Below are 13,904 nucleotides of genomic sequence, written 5' to 3'. Positions count from 1 at the left end.
TAATTAGGAACATGGAGATAAATGGAAAATTACATGAAATATAAGCTTGTTCTCACAAGACAGATAATCCTGTCAAAATCTGGTGCCTGTCTGATAATTTAACAGATTTTTGTAGGGAAAAGTCAAATGGTAGATCTAATATGCAAGGCTTTTGAACAGTGCAGCACAGAAAATTATCAGCTAAAGAACAGGATTATTGATGTAAAGATTGGAAGCCAGGTGAGAAACTGGCTAATGAGGATAAAGGACAAGGCAATGTGCTGAGAGAGAAACAGCATGCTCGAAGGAACTCGCTGATGGAGGTCCCAAAGAGTTGGTCTGAAGACCAGCCTTGTGTAGAGACTGTAGTAATAGATTTGGCACCCTCAGTAGGGAGAAGAATTAGAATAATCAGGCAACCAGAACTGGCTGACATTGAGAAATGCTGTGAAGCACAAAGTGCGAGGCAGTGTCTGTGGCAACAGATGGGAAGAATTTGAGCACGGTCGTGACAAAGCTGTTTCCAAATGAGTCTGTCTAGGTATTTCTGGTATTGATGAAGAAGTGCTAATGCCATAGGACAGGACAACTTACTGTCTCAGGGACACCACTTTTCTAGCTGTAGCAATAGGGTTTTTTTCTGTCAGCTTGAGAGCACCAAACAGAGCTTTTCTTTTATCTGCACCAAAGCCTCAACAGAGTAACCATATGGCCCCTAACAAAGTACTGAATATGCAGATCCCTAAAAAAATCTTTATTGTGTGTAACATGGATTTGATGGGTTGGGAGGGACTATGGAACCTTAACATACATGAATTAATCTATAAATTCACAGGGAGAAAATGAGAATTATTTGATCTAATGATAAAAGAACATATGGGTGGAAACTGAAAATGTATAGAAATTAGGGGTTTTTTTTTGCTATCATAGCAGGGAGGTTCCAGGATAAATTCAAATAGGTTAGTGGGAAGAGAAAAAAATCCCTAATAATGCTTGCATGAGAAGGATTTGCCAGATGGAATATATCATCTGATTATAAGCAGTAATGGGGGGTTGGATTCAACAGCTTAGGACATGCTCTCCTCTCTGATTCCCTCATGAACCTGCCTTGAGAGTCACCTCAACTGAGAGCTCTTGGAGCTCCTGAAGTTTGGCCTCTCGTTGCCAGCAGCAAATGTGTCACAGTGCAGAGAGCCCTGACATGAAACAGCCATGTCACCCTCCCTCCAGACAGCTGGCCTGGTCACTCATCCTAAGAGTAACTGCAGCTGCATAGTCCTTGGTTCTCAGGGTAGGAGTGCCCCAAATTTCCATTGCCAGGAAGAAAGAACACCTTTTGGGAAGGAATTTCTACAGGAATGTATTGCTAGATTCAGCAGAAAAATATAAACAAAGAATCCAAGATGAATCAGTTATTGTAACTGTGGTTTTGAATGCACTGAGCACAATTAGCCTCATGTACAGTAATAGAGAATCATTACAGCAGACAGCTGCTGCTATATTAAATACTTGCACACAAACCCAAAAGGACACATGGCAACTGGCAGCTGATAGAGAAAACCAACAAAGAATACTGAAAGGTAAAAGGGGGGAGGGAAAATTGATTTTATAAGCTTTTCTGTTGTGCTCCTCCTTTTTGTATTAAGAACATCTGAAAGGATAGGTCCTTCACCACTTTCTTGCCAAGTAATTGATATAAAACAACCAGAAATTAAGCCCCTTTATGCCATAATAACGATGCTCACAGGAAATTAGAGATATGTAATAGAAGTGTTTTAACTACACATAAAAATCTCTTTCCTACATAGATAAGATTAAAACAGATTGCAGGACTCATTCTACCTTGCACTTTTTAATTAGACAGAGTGCTGGTACCGCAGGGGTACTGAACACAGGCTTCTTTTTTCTCCACGTCTGATGTCAGAGGCAACAAAGGGAAAGAGAAGAGAAAGCAGCGTTCCCATCTCTCCTGGCACTCAGGAAATGAAGATAAGCCATTTCACACAAACATTTTGCCCTATCAGGCATGTATTTAGAAATGACAGGCTATTATTATTTTTTTATGAGGATGCCATTTGAGAAGCATGAAATCGTGCAGCTTAGTGCAAAATCAGTATTTGCCTTACAGCTGCCTATGTCAAGCTCAGAGATTTTTCCCCAAAATGCTATTTTCATTTTTCTCCATAAGTTTGTTTCATTCCACCAACGAATTCCAGGAAATCTATTAAGTTTCCTAAGAATTTAATAGAATCTGTGGTGACAGTTTTCCAGTAAACCCTCCTCATTTTTTTCCCTTGTAGATAACCTCAGCATCTAAAAGGTAAGAAAGCTAGGGTGTTTCCCACTGACCACTGCCTTACCAGTTAAACTGTGCCCACCAGCAAATATAATTCAAGAACTGAAAAAGAGGGTGCTGCTGTATGACAGAAAGCATAGATCAGTATGTTTTACATGGAGTAAAACATGCAAGCAGTAGAACAGAATCAATTGGAAAATACAGAAAATGTGTCGTCTGGTTCCTTGTCATCATGGTTTCTATGCAACATTTACAATTCAGCATAAGCCATAGTAATGGACAGCATTTCATCTGAGTTAGATCATATTGAGAGGGCAAGTAAGCATCAGGAGTTGAGAAGTATGGCCTTTCTGCCATGCATGAAATGACAGGAAAAACTTCCTTTGGCCTCTTTGTTTTCACCAAATGGCAACAAGGGCAGTGTCAGGTTTTCACTGTTGTCCAGGCAAACCAGAAACTTCTTGCTTTGGGTTCTGCTGTCATGAGTGATGTGTTGAGACAAACCTCCTTCATTCAATGATGATCAAAGATGTGGAGTAAGTAGCTACGCACTCCACTTTTCATCCCAGCTGTGTTCAGAGAGCAAGGTAGGACTTCAGGTCATCACTTAAGACTCTATCCTCATGGTTTGCCTAAGAAATAGCTGGAGGTCATTTAAATGTGAAGATAATACAATCCTGCTGGTAGTGGACAGACTTGCTGTCCAGAAGTTATCATCATTACTGAAGCTGTCCAGTGCCCCTTCTCAGCAAGAGAACCAACATTTCTGCTCAGACATTCCAGCTTCTGCAGTTGGTGAGCAGGGAAGGCACTCTAAACCATGCCTCAGTGGTTTGAGTCCCTTTGGAGATTTCTTAAAAACTGAGAGAACTCGCAGGACACATAAAGGTTCAGGTGAATTTGTTTTTTCCCTTTCAATGCAGTCTGGAAAACCCACAGCAACCCTTCTGGTGTGTATGATGCCATTTGGGGTTGCAAAATAACAGTGTTGCCCTGTTGGGGGTTGCTTCAGTTTCTGTTGACGAGCAGATCAAGCTCTGAATCCCAAAGAGGCTGGGACAAAAATAGTCAGCAGTAGTTCAAGGCACAGTGCTGATCCAAGACAGAGTCAGTCAGATCCTCCTGGGTGTGATCCAAGGCCGTCGCCAAAGAGCGCTGCGAGCTATGACTGGGATGCTGGCTCCTGTTCTATTAATAGAGTAATATGGCTGCAGCATCCAGCCAGGCAAGTGAAAGCACTCTGTGAATTCCTAGCTCTCAGAGCCCTCAGCCTTCTGGTGCTGCTGCTGGCTGGAGAGAGTGTGCATCCCACACTGTTGCACCAAGTGCAACTTCTGCACTTGGTCACGGTGAGCTTCATTTGCTATGTTGGAGGCGAAAACAGAAAATTGTGGAAAGAAGCTCAGCCTCTCAATCAATTTATCAAACAGAGTGGAAATGTCTGTTTGCTATATAAAAGATAATGAGAGAAATTTGGTTTTAACTCCCTTCACTCAGCCTGCTCAGGTATTCATGTGTGAAATTACCCAGGGGAAGAAGCCATAAGTCAGTGAAAGAACACCTATTGGCCTTAGCTTTGATGGGCTGTGCAGCGTATGCTACAAACTGAATCAATCTGGAAAGCAGAGTTCACTGCACTGCACAGACCCACTGATGGGAAGGAAGAAGGTGGTGGAACTGGAGAGCATGGATGGTGCCAGCAGAAATATGGAACTAGATTAATTCCACCTGATACATACATTTTTACCCCTCTTCATCAGTGTAATACTGAGGAGGCCACTTTTCTCTGAGATTTAAAACTTGAATTAATGGACCTGATTTCTTTATTCATTTATGCCAAAATGTGGAGAACTGCCAGATGAGGTAGAGAAAAAGGTAGTTATTCCATTTCATACTTTATCACTGAATATGTGAAACATGACAATTATAAATTTTCAGTTAGTACTTGAATAAGAAAAAAACCTTTTTTAAAGACTTGAAAAGCACAGTTGAGTTGCCATAGGCTAGGAGCTGGGGTTCATACTACCTAAAGAGATTCAGTGTGTGGCTGCTGTTTTGAAATACAAATGGAGTGCTGGAGTGCTGCAGCTCAAATAGTCTGCTCCTGCAACTATTTCCAGTTCAATGGACTGAGTAAAACAGAATTAGCATTTTCATAACCATTGCAATAATGTTCAAGATCATTATCATGATGGCTGAGCGAAAACCCAAAATTAGCAAATGGTTGAATTTCTTTGTCTGCATGGGCTTTTCTGCAGACTCACATCTGCCTCATTTTGTCACTCTGGATACTGTTTTGCCATGGTGTCAGTGGTAACGTGGACATGGACATCTGTGACAGCCAGAACTACTTGTCTGCAGATTCCCTCTGCAGGAGTCAGTCAGCACAGCCTTTCCTAGATGTGATTTTTCCATGTGATTTTTCCATGCATGTTTCTTTGGACTTTCCCTTCTATATTCATGACCCGTGTACTGAAGAATGGCTTTTTCTCTCCAGACCAAGGCATGAATCTACTACCTTCTAAATAGTTTTTCTTTCTGTTTTTTTCTTCTCCTGTTACTGTCTAATCACTGTTCAAGACAATGAAATCAGATGCACTCATTTCCCTGTTAAGAAGCTTCCTTTTCTCCCACCTTTCCAAGTGGGTTACTTTAAAGCATAAGAGTCTCAAGACGAAATGGTAGAAGCGCTTTACCCGTAGTGATTCAGGATATATGAAAGACAAGTTTCACATGGACAGACAGTAAAAAGTAGAGGATAAAAACCAGTAGGGAGTAAATTTTGAAAGGTTTAATAGTTTATTCTGGATTTTTAAAAATACTACATTTTCAGGTGCCTTTATACTCAACTTCTTTATTTTAGGTACCTTGGGATGCTTTGCTTACTCATAATTTTGATTCACTTGCCACAAAAATGTTACATATATAAGCTAAATTTTGTTTTGTGAACTTCATCTACACTTTTATGTAGGACTGCAGATATGTTTGGGTTCTTTTCTTTTTTAAAGTCAAAGACTTTGTGCATTGGTAACAGAAGGAGTAATTTCACCTTACATTTGCTGTGATTGCTGGAGCTTGCTGCTGCGGTGGTTTTCCTGGTGGGGTTCTGCAGCTGCACACTCTGGAGTGTTGCCCCTATTCCTGCAGCCAAGCCATGAGCTTCCATAAGCTCATCTGCTGAACCTGACTGAGCGGATCCAGTCAAATACTGGGTTCCTAATGAACAACTCAGATAAATACCAGAAATGTCCACTCACCAGAATCTGTGCTTGTTTTGATAGGCCAACCAAATCTTGTTAAGCATATTACCATGTTATATTTGTCTAGGTTTTGTGTTGTGTGTTTATCTTCAAATTGACAGGCACCAAAGATGTGCCTTTTACATGCTGAAAGGTAATGTTAGTTTAATGTAGGCTATTTTTACCACAGGTACTAAATGGTATCTAGAGAAGATTTTTTTTTGTGTTTTCACAGTTTTTTAACATTTATGAATATCATTTTATGATCCATATTGAATACTATTGATTGGGGAAGCATTTATAGACACACAGATGTCAGAGCAGAGTAGACATGATCAGATCTGTAGAGCTGATTTAACTATTTGATTTGACTGACAAAAAAGCTTTGGCACATGCTTTTCATGTCAGTGATGAAATCTGAAATGTTGTAAGTAAGGCGCTTTCCCTGCAAAGGAGCTCTCTGCCTTCTCCTCAGAGGATCCGTATTCCCCATTTTTATTCTGTAAACTCATATTTATTCAATAACCAAGTGCTATTATCTCTTTTAAATGGGTAAGAAACTGAGGATCATAAAAAATCATTGTGATTCACAAATTAAATTCACAGGTTGAAAATCCAATCCGGGACTCATGACTGTTAGATCATTGACCCCACCACAAAGTCATCTGGTCTCTCAATAAGCTTCATGCATGAGCAAGTTTACACATGTAATACATATGTACCTATAAATGTAGATAAGAAATCCACAGTAAAACTGTTTAATGATATGGAAACATGGGTTGAATTTTAGTCTGTTTAGGGTGTGTGGCACTCATTAGCTAATTTGAGCTAACCAGTTTCTTTTCACCATGTTACTCTTTTTGCAGTTATCCTGCTTAGCATGGAGGGAAGGATTTGGAGAGGCATACAAATCTGGATATTTTAAAAATATTTTTTCTTAGAGGAAATATGTTCTCTGTAGAAAGAGAGAAATGAAGCACAGTATCATTCTAAAGTAGCTTTTTAGGCAGAGAGAGGAATTACACACTTCCCAAGAACCTACAGTTTGGTACTGCAGTTGTGTGGAGAGTGGCAATGAAAAGTGATCCTCCCTCACTTCGTTTCTAAGGAGTGGCTCTTTTCTCTGGTTTTGAATGTGCTTCTTTTTCCTGTCTATTAATAGCAAATCTCAGTAGATGAGGTTTGCAGATGAATATTAAAAAAACCTCCTAAACCTACATGGTAGTAGAGTGTGCCTGAAATCTTATCTGCCATAAATCGCAGATTTCAGCTGGAGTCTGAGGAGCATAGTACAGTGAACAACAAATTTTGGTTTTGGGAACTAGGTCTGCATCTTTCCATTGCACTGATGGATTCACTGCTGTTTTAATAGGAGGAAAATACCCATTTATTTCAAAGAGGTTTGGGTCAGTCTGACTGGGTATTGACAAAAAACAGAGATTTGCCATGTACTTCAGTATATATTCCTGTATTAACTTCACTATCTACCTTTCTACTTCAGTGTTGCAGAGAGCTGCTGCATAAATGAATTCAGCCTGAACCTTGTTTCTAAGGAAGGTAAAAAGGAAGGAATTGTCATAGGACTGTTGGACTCCAGGTCTCTTTGAACTAGCTGTGCACAGATACCAAAGACAAATGTTTCACAGATCTTTGTTTAGATTTCCCCAAGCTTGCCCAAAGCCTTTCCCCCAGGCTGGAGAGCTGCCATGAGGGAGGACACTACCATGGAAAGAATACTATCAGACAAAAGCCTCTGAGAGAGGAATGAGAGGTATGGCCAGGAGAAAGGGGATATGGTAGAGCTGGAGCCATGAACCAAAGCAAAAATGAATTGATTTTGTCTGGACAGCTCCTAGAACAAGAAAAAAGCATATTTAGCTGCTGGAAGCCCCACAGATTCCTCACAGCAGGACACGAGGCAATCACAGATCTGGCTGGCACTCTGGCTATGCAGTGGGCCAAGCCAATTGGCTGGCTGGGGTGAGAAATTCAAGCATAAGGTGGGAATAAGGGACAGTGGGAAACTAGGGATGGGAAACTAGATGCATTTGGCTCCTGAGATTTTCTTCAGCTTAGTCAGCTTCACTGCTGCCAAGTGATGCTCAAGTTCAAATACAAAGTGAAAGAGGGGAAGAAAGCGCTGAGAACAAAATTGTACTGAAAATGGAGGGGGAGAAATCAACCAGAAGTTTGAAATTATTGACTTGTGTTTGATTGCCACATGGGGGAGATGTAAGCTTAACAGTCCTATCAGAGCTGTGTCACATGGAAGGAATCCTTCAGCAGACACCAGGTGAGGCTCAACAGTGTCTCTATGACTCTGGGACAGCTGGGTGGTTTCATCAAATTGTGCTGCCAGACAACATGTGAGGGCCTGGTGGCATACATGTTAAAAAACAATTAAAAGCTGATGAAAAGCAAAACTCTTCCTACCCTCTAATCCTTCTCACATGCTTTAAAAACTTTCCCCATTATGGTATTTTCCCTGTTGAACATGCACACTGGATGTGGGAAACACACTCAGACCTGATCACCCTATCACATGGGTTATGTGACCAAAGCTTTCAGAGATACTGAGGGTTCTGTAAAAAGTCCAAATGCTTCCTCAGGCAGGAGGCTAGATGGAGGTTTTGTAGGTTTATGAAGCAGTAACAAATTAACATCACTACAAATTTAGCATAAGTAAAATTTGTTTTCTCCACAATGATAATTACTTTAAGCAAAAAAGACAGAATTGCTAAAAAAATTTCAAGATAATATAGTCCGTTCTATTTTGTGCTGTGCTAAGGTGATCCAGAGAAAACAAATGGGGCATCCATCAAAGCAGAGTCAGTCAGGATTAACAAACAGACTTGCAGACACCTGTACATAAAATCCTGAAGTACCTCATGGAGCAGCTAATAGCAGGTTGCAAGTAGTTGATGGTGTTCAGGTACAGATTCCTGACAGCTGCAGAATACAGGCACTTCTAGAAGTTCCACTGAATACAAATCATTTATATCCTCAACAAGGTGGCTGTGCAATTTGTCCTTCATGGTTTCTCACACACAGCTTGCATGAACAAATAACTTGTAGTCTGGGATCAACAGACAAGTCATGTGGGCTGAAAGCCATTTTTGTGTCCCCTGTAGCCAGAACCCAGTATCTAAAGCTAGTACCCATTGGTCTGTGCATTTGAAACCCTGTCTTTGCCTTTAGCTTTATCTGCAAGGGCTAATGAGTTGCCAGAAAGGTTCTTTGTGTTGTATTTTTAGTTCAGACACAAGTCTGTATATGTCAAAAAATTCAGGCTGACCTCTGATCTAGTGAAGCTGTGTGCCAAAATATGTGTACTTGAGCTTTCAGTTAACTGCCCTCCCTGTGTACTTTCAAACCTCATGATGTTGACCCAGAGCACGTTTCACAGCTGAAGTTCATCCTGTCCAAACTCACATTAGATCTTCTAGCAGCTGCTTTCTATTCACAAGCAAGAGATACTGCAGACAGGGTAGTTTTTAAGGGTAGTTTTTAAGTGCCTTTATTAATACATATGTATATATATTTAAAATTCTTATTGAAATTATTATTTAATTATATTTTTATATTTCTAACAACATGTTAACTTCACAGACATCTGCTTTAGCTGTAACTAACTTCAGATTTGTCCACTGCCTGTCTGACAACTGTAAATGATGGTACCTCGCACTGGAGCTGGAGAAACTTGGACTCAGAGAAGTAGCTGGCTTGTCTAAAAGCATGAAAAAATCAGCTTTGGATCTGTGACCAAAATTCAGCTTTCCCAAGTCCCAGACAGTCAATACTTAACATGCCTGGCCCAGGGGAAGGCAATTATTAGCTCTTGTTTATGAAGGACAGAGGAATTGGTGAGAGTAAATTAAATTTCAAAGAGTCATTCCCATAAAAATTCAATATCCAAATGATAGGGAGTTTGACCTGTGCAGCCCATGCCAAAACAAGGATCTATGCCTAACCCTGTCTTTAGGTCTTCATGAACTCAGGGTAATTGGTGCTGTTTCTAACGACTCTGCTGTTATTTCTCCTCAGTTTTCAGGACTTTACTTGTTGTCATTCTTCACAATCCTCGTTGGGCTGATGCTCTACTCCTCCACATCCACCTACGTAGCCCAGGATCCTCGGGTGTACAAGCAGTTCCGAAATCCCTCTGGACCTGTTGTAGACCTGCCAGCCAGCAGCCAGATGGAGCCTTCGGTGACATACACCAGCCTGGGGCAGGAGACAGAAGAGGAGCCTCACGTTAGAGTTGCTTAAACCCAGGGCTGTTGATGACCTATTGACAGTGGAGCTCGTATATCCATTATCTCTGTATTGTACATAGAGAAAGGTATTTACCGGGTGCAGTTACACTGGTGAGCTGCAAGGTAGCAAATAAGGAAAGCTCATACAAACACAAATCAATTGTTCCAGGGTGTTCCTTGCAAGGAGATGCCAGTCCCTCGTTTACGAAATGAGCAGCATGTTTGCAATACAAACTGCTGTGTAGGAATCAGTTAATGTCAAACTACCTGTGAAAGATATTCAATACATAAGATGAAATTACAAAAAAAAAGAAATTAATAGAAGGGTGTTTTACACACACAGAGTGATGTTATGCCTAAGCCACACCAGCTGTGGAAAAAATGCCTTTTTACAGCAAATATACTTTGTGCAGTCACTGTTAATTTCTCTCTAAAATTTGTTTGTTTGCGCAAAACAGATGGGTTAATCGTGGTAACAACCCCCTGACACATTTTTGCTAGCACCTTGGATTTGGTGAGGGAAATACAATGAAGTTCTTCTGTGCTCTCTGTCTAGTTGCCCTTTCTAGGTAATCTGATGCATGAATCCAGAGAAGGGACAACTTACAATATCCGTCTCTATTCTAGGAATAGGTATAAGGCGAGCATTTTAGCCTTTCTATATTTGCAGAAGTGAAGTACTCAAGCATTGACCTCTCTATGATCCATGGCAGATTTCCTAGTGGCCAAGGTTCTGCATCAGGTGACAGGGAGTCAATTTCTCTGTAGTCGTGATTCAACACAGATTTCTTACTTTTAAAATTTTAACCTGTAGAAAGAAAAATACATTTTCTAGTTTCCTATGTATTGTACCTCTCCATGGAAAGATGACATATCATGTGGATCAGGGCACTTATTTTAGATACTCAGTGCATCGAGGGTGCCTTCTGCTCTTCCAGTTTGCTTAGCCTCCCGTGGTTCATTATTCTAACAATAGCTATTTAGAAATGTGTCAGTTTTTCACCAAAACCCAGAGACTGTAAAAATCAGGAAGATTAAGGGAGGAATTCAGGAGCAGAAAGACTGGACCATCTGCTGGTGTTGCTGCAGTAGCACAAAGGCATTTTACTGACAGGGTGCAGCCAATTATTTTTCATTAGCTGTGAAGCAAGCAGAAGAATTCAGCAGTTTTCTTACATTCCTGGGGACGTGTGAAAATAGTAAGGGTGTGCTCCACACTTCTGTATACAACTGTACTTCTGCCTCAGGAGCCTTACCAGAATGGGGAAAATCTTAGTCACCACCATGAAAAATCCATCTTTGCCTGTATGTTTGCTCCTCTGAGAGCCCAGTACAAGGAAATCATTATTTCAATATCCTTTATCTATTTGTAATTTAAAATCAAGGAAGACAAGGTGTTCCTGTGTCTAACAATAGATGGGGAATCTAGGAGAGATCTTGGTTTTATTCACCAGTCTGCCACATCTTTGCATGAATCCTTGGGCATGACTTACCTTCTGTGTGGCTGAGTTTCCCAATCAGTATATATGGAAATAATGACATTTTACCTACCTCATAGAGGTGCTATGGGACCAAGTTATTTTAAAATGCTTCAGGATCTTCAGAAAGAAGGAGTTTAAGAAGCACATAACAGTGCTGTAAAAGTGTGTATGCATTCATCGTATTTGAAAATGGAGTTTACGGCACAGTTGATGAATATTTTGCTTGTGGGCATAGAAGGTGAATTTGATTTGAATGTTATTCTGCTGAAAAGGACTGTTTAAAAGCAAAAATGTAGGCCTTCATGTTTGAAAAATACAACTTACCTATTTCTATATAAAAAAGAAGAAAAAAGTCAATCTATACATTGGAGATTAGAAAGGTCACACAGTTCAACCAAGCAGGATGAATTTCTGCTGAGGTAACATTCATTTTTTACAGTCCTGTTCTGCTTTAATACAGAAGGAACTTCCCTGAAGCAGACTGAGAGAAGTTTATATATGCATAACAGACATGAAGTGGCAAATGTCAAAATGCTCTTGAACAGCAGAAGTATGTGGTATCTTATTCTTACTGTGGAGAAGAGGTCATTTCTTTCCCTCTGTGTTTAGGCTGTCTGCCACAACCCTGCTGCACCTAAGGGAAGGTTCTGCAGTATTGCCCAATCATGCCCAAAACTAGCCCAAATGTTTTGGTTAAGATGCCTTGGTACTAAACTAACAAATGTATGATTTTTTTTCCTGTCTTCTGGGTTTTTTTTAATCTTTTTAGCACTCATGTTTCTGAACTTTTTTTTTCTTAAACTATTGAGGATTAAAAAAACACAAAAAAAACCCCACTAGATTCCTGTAGAAAAACAGGGTCTGTATTCTGGGGATATTAAGGAAAGTCTAAATCAAAAAAATAAAAAACACAGAAGAAAGAGTACCTGACACTTCAGGGTAAGATCCTTGGGTCAAGCTCTGTGAGAGCTTCGACCTCAGGTGGATTTTGTACATCCCCCAGGAGAAGGGGTCTGATTACAATCATGACTCCCTCAGGTACCCAGAGGCACACTGGTGGGCACCTGTCATCTCAGTCTTTTTTGCTACCTTTTGTACCAATTAAATACCTTTCTCTGAGCATTAGTCCCCGTGTTGGTCTGAGAACCTTGAGGATTGTGCGCATGTGTGTTTCATGTTTACAGTTCCTTCCTTTTGCATAACTGTTTTGATTAATTTCCTTATTAGTATTTATTTTTAAGCCAAATGTTTGTAGTCCTTCGACCTCCCCCTCCTCATTTTTCTGACACTAACTTGTAGACGTTTGTTAGAGTCTTCTGTGAAACAGCTGGGCAGGAGGCAGCTCCCGGCCGGGTCACGGGGCTGGGAGTTTTTCCTTACGAGGGGTTGCAATCCATGGGTGGCTGAGAGGTGCCACCAGGCTATTCTGAAAGGCTCTGTTGTACAGGAATAAGTTATGGATGTCTCAGTGAGCGCTCTGCAGCCAGCCAGCATCCCTTGTGCTTCTGGTGCAGGAGGAGTTTGATGTGCAAAGCGGGGCTGCTTCGCTGTGTTTCCCCATAAACAAGGTGGATGCTCGGATTAGCGCCAGCGCGCTAGTCCTGGATGGACCTCGAAGGAGAACAGTAGTATAGCTTTACAAAGAACTGTGTTGACTGAAAAACTGAGGTCTAGTGGAGGAAAACGTTCCTCCTGCCTGCTTGTGTTCTGCAGTTGGAGCCCTCAGTGTGCACCAGCAAAGGCTCAGCTATCTAACGGCAGCTACTCTCCGTGTGCGTAGGACGTCTCTAGCTCTGCATAGCTCCTTGCCTCAACAAACTGAAACTCTCTGATTCTGCTGGTCCTGGGCAGCCCTTAGCAAGACTGATGGAATTTTCTGATACCAGATGAAAACCCTCACTGGGAAACAGACCTGGTCTTTGTTCCAGCTATCAAGTTTCGAAACACACAACGATAGACCAAGCAATTGAAAATTTTGCACCACTGTGTCATAAGAAGAAGTTTCAATGTATAGTGTAGAGATTGCTAACTTGTGCTATTAACATTTTGACAAGCGTGTAGTATCATTTCCTTTCTTTTTTTTTTTTTTTTGACAACCATTTAGTATTCCTGAGCTAGCTACAAATATAAATTTTACCCCATGGGTAGGATTTTATTGTTAAATGCCATAATAAAGCACACTAATCTTGACACCGCAGATGGAAGTATGAACCAAAACCAAAACCAGGCAAACAAAATCCCAACCCCAAATCCTGCATTGAGAAGCTGAATAAATCTTTCTCCATTTTGATATTTGCATGCACCTATATGGACTGGCTGTGGCAATGTAATGCCTGTATAATGTTTTCAAATAAAAAAAATAAATGCTTTATGAAAGCGGGGTTAGTGGTTTCTTGACTGTTTCCTTTCTGCTGTCTTTGCCTTAAATGATTTTTCAGAAGTGTAAATCTTGAATTGCGGGGAACAGTTTTTTGCTGTGCTCAGGGCTTCTCCCCCTTGTGAGGTGTTAACCCAGAACTCTTTCCAAGGTGTCTAAGAATAGATGCCATCAGGCATCCTCAAGTACCTTGCCTGGCCCCAGAGCACTCATCCAGAAGGATAAGAGTACTCCTGCATGCCCTCTATCTTAACCTGCCATTTCCCTAGGGCTAGC

At 40.8% G+C, this 13,904-nt stretch overlaps 1 protein-coding gene across 2 annotated transcripts in view; it reads left to right on the top strand.

The window, feature by feature from the left end:
• The window catches only part of SLC35F1 (solute carrier family 35 member F1), a 226,108-nt gene extending 212,476 nt beyond the window's left edge, over positions 1-13,632 (top strand). For both annotated transcript variants that reach the window (XM_071438019.1, XM_071438029.1), the window contains exon 8: positions 9,559-13,632. In XM_071438019.1, coding sequence (XP_071294120.1) covers positions 9,559-9,783 — 225 coding nt within the window. In that variant the 3' untranslated portion in view covers positions 9,784-13,632. The remainder of the gene's footprint in view (positions 1-9,558) is intronic.
• Positions 13,633-13,904: the final 272 nt, after the last annotated feature.

The sequence above is a fragment of the Agelaius tricolor genome, unplaced genomic scaffold, assembly GCF_023055355.1.
Source record: "Agelaius tricolor isolate 1412-34295 unplaced genomic scaffold, bAgeTri1.0.p SCAF_1, whole genome shotgun sequence".
Taxonomy (NCBI): Eukaryota; Metazoa; Chordata; class Aves; order Passeriformes; family Icteridae; genus Agelaius; species Agelaius tricolor.
This window is presented reverse-complemented; position numbering and strand designations above follow the sequence as displayed.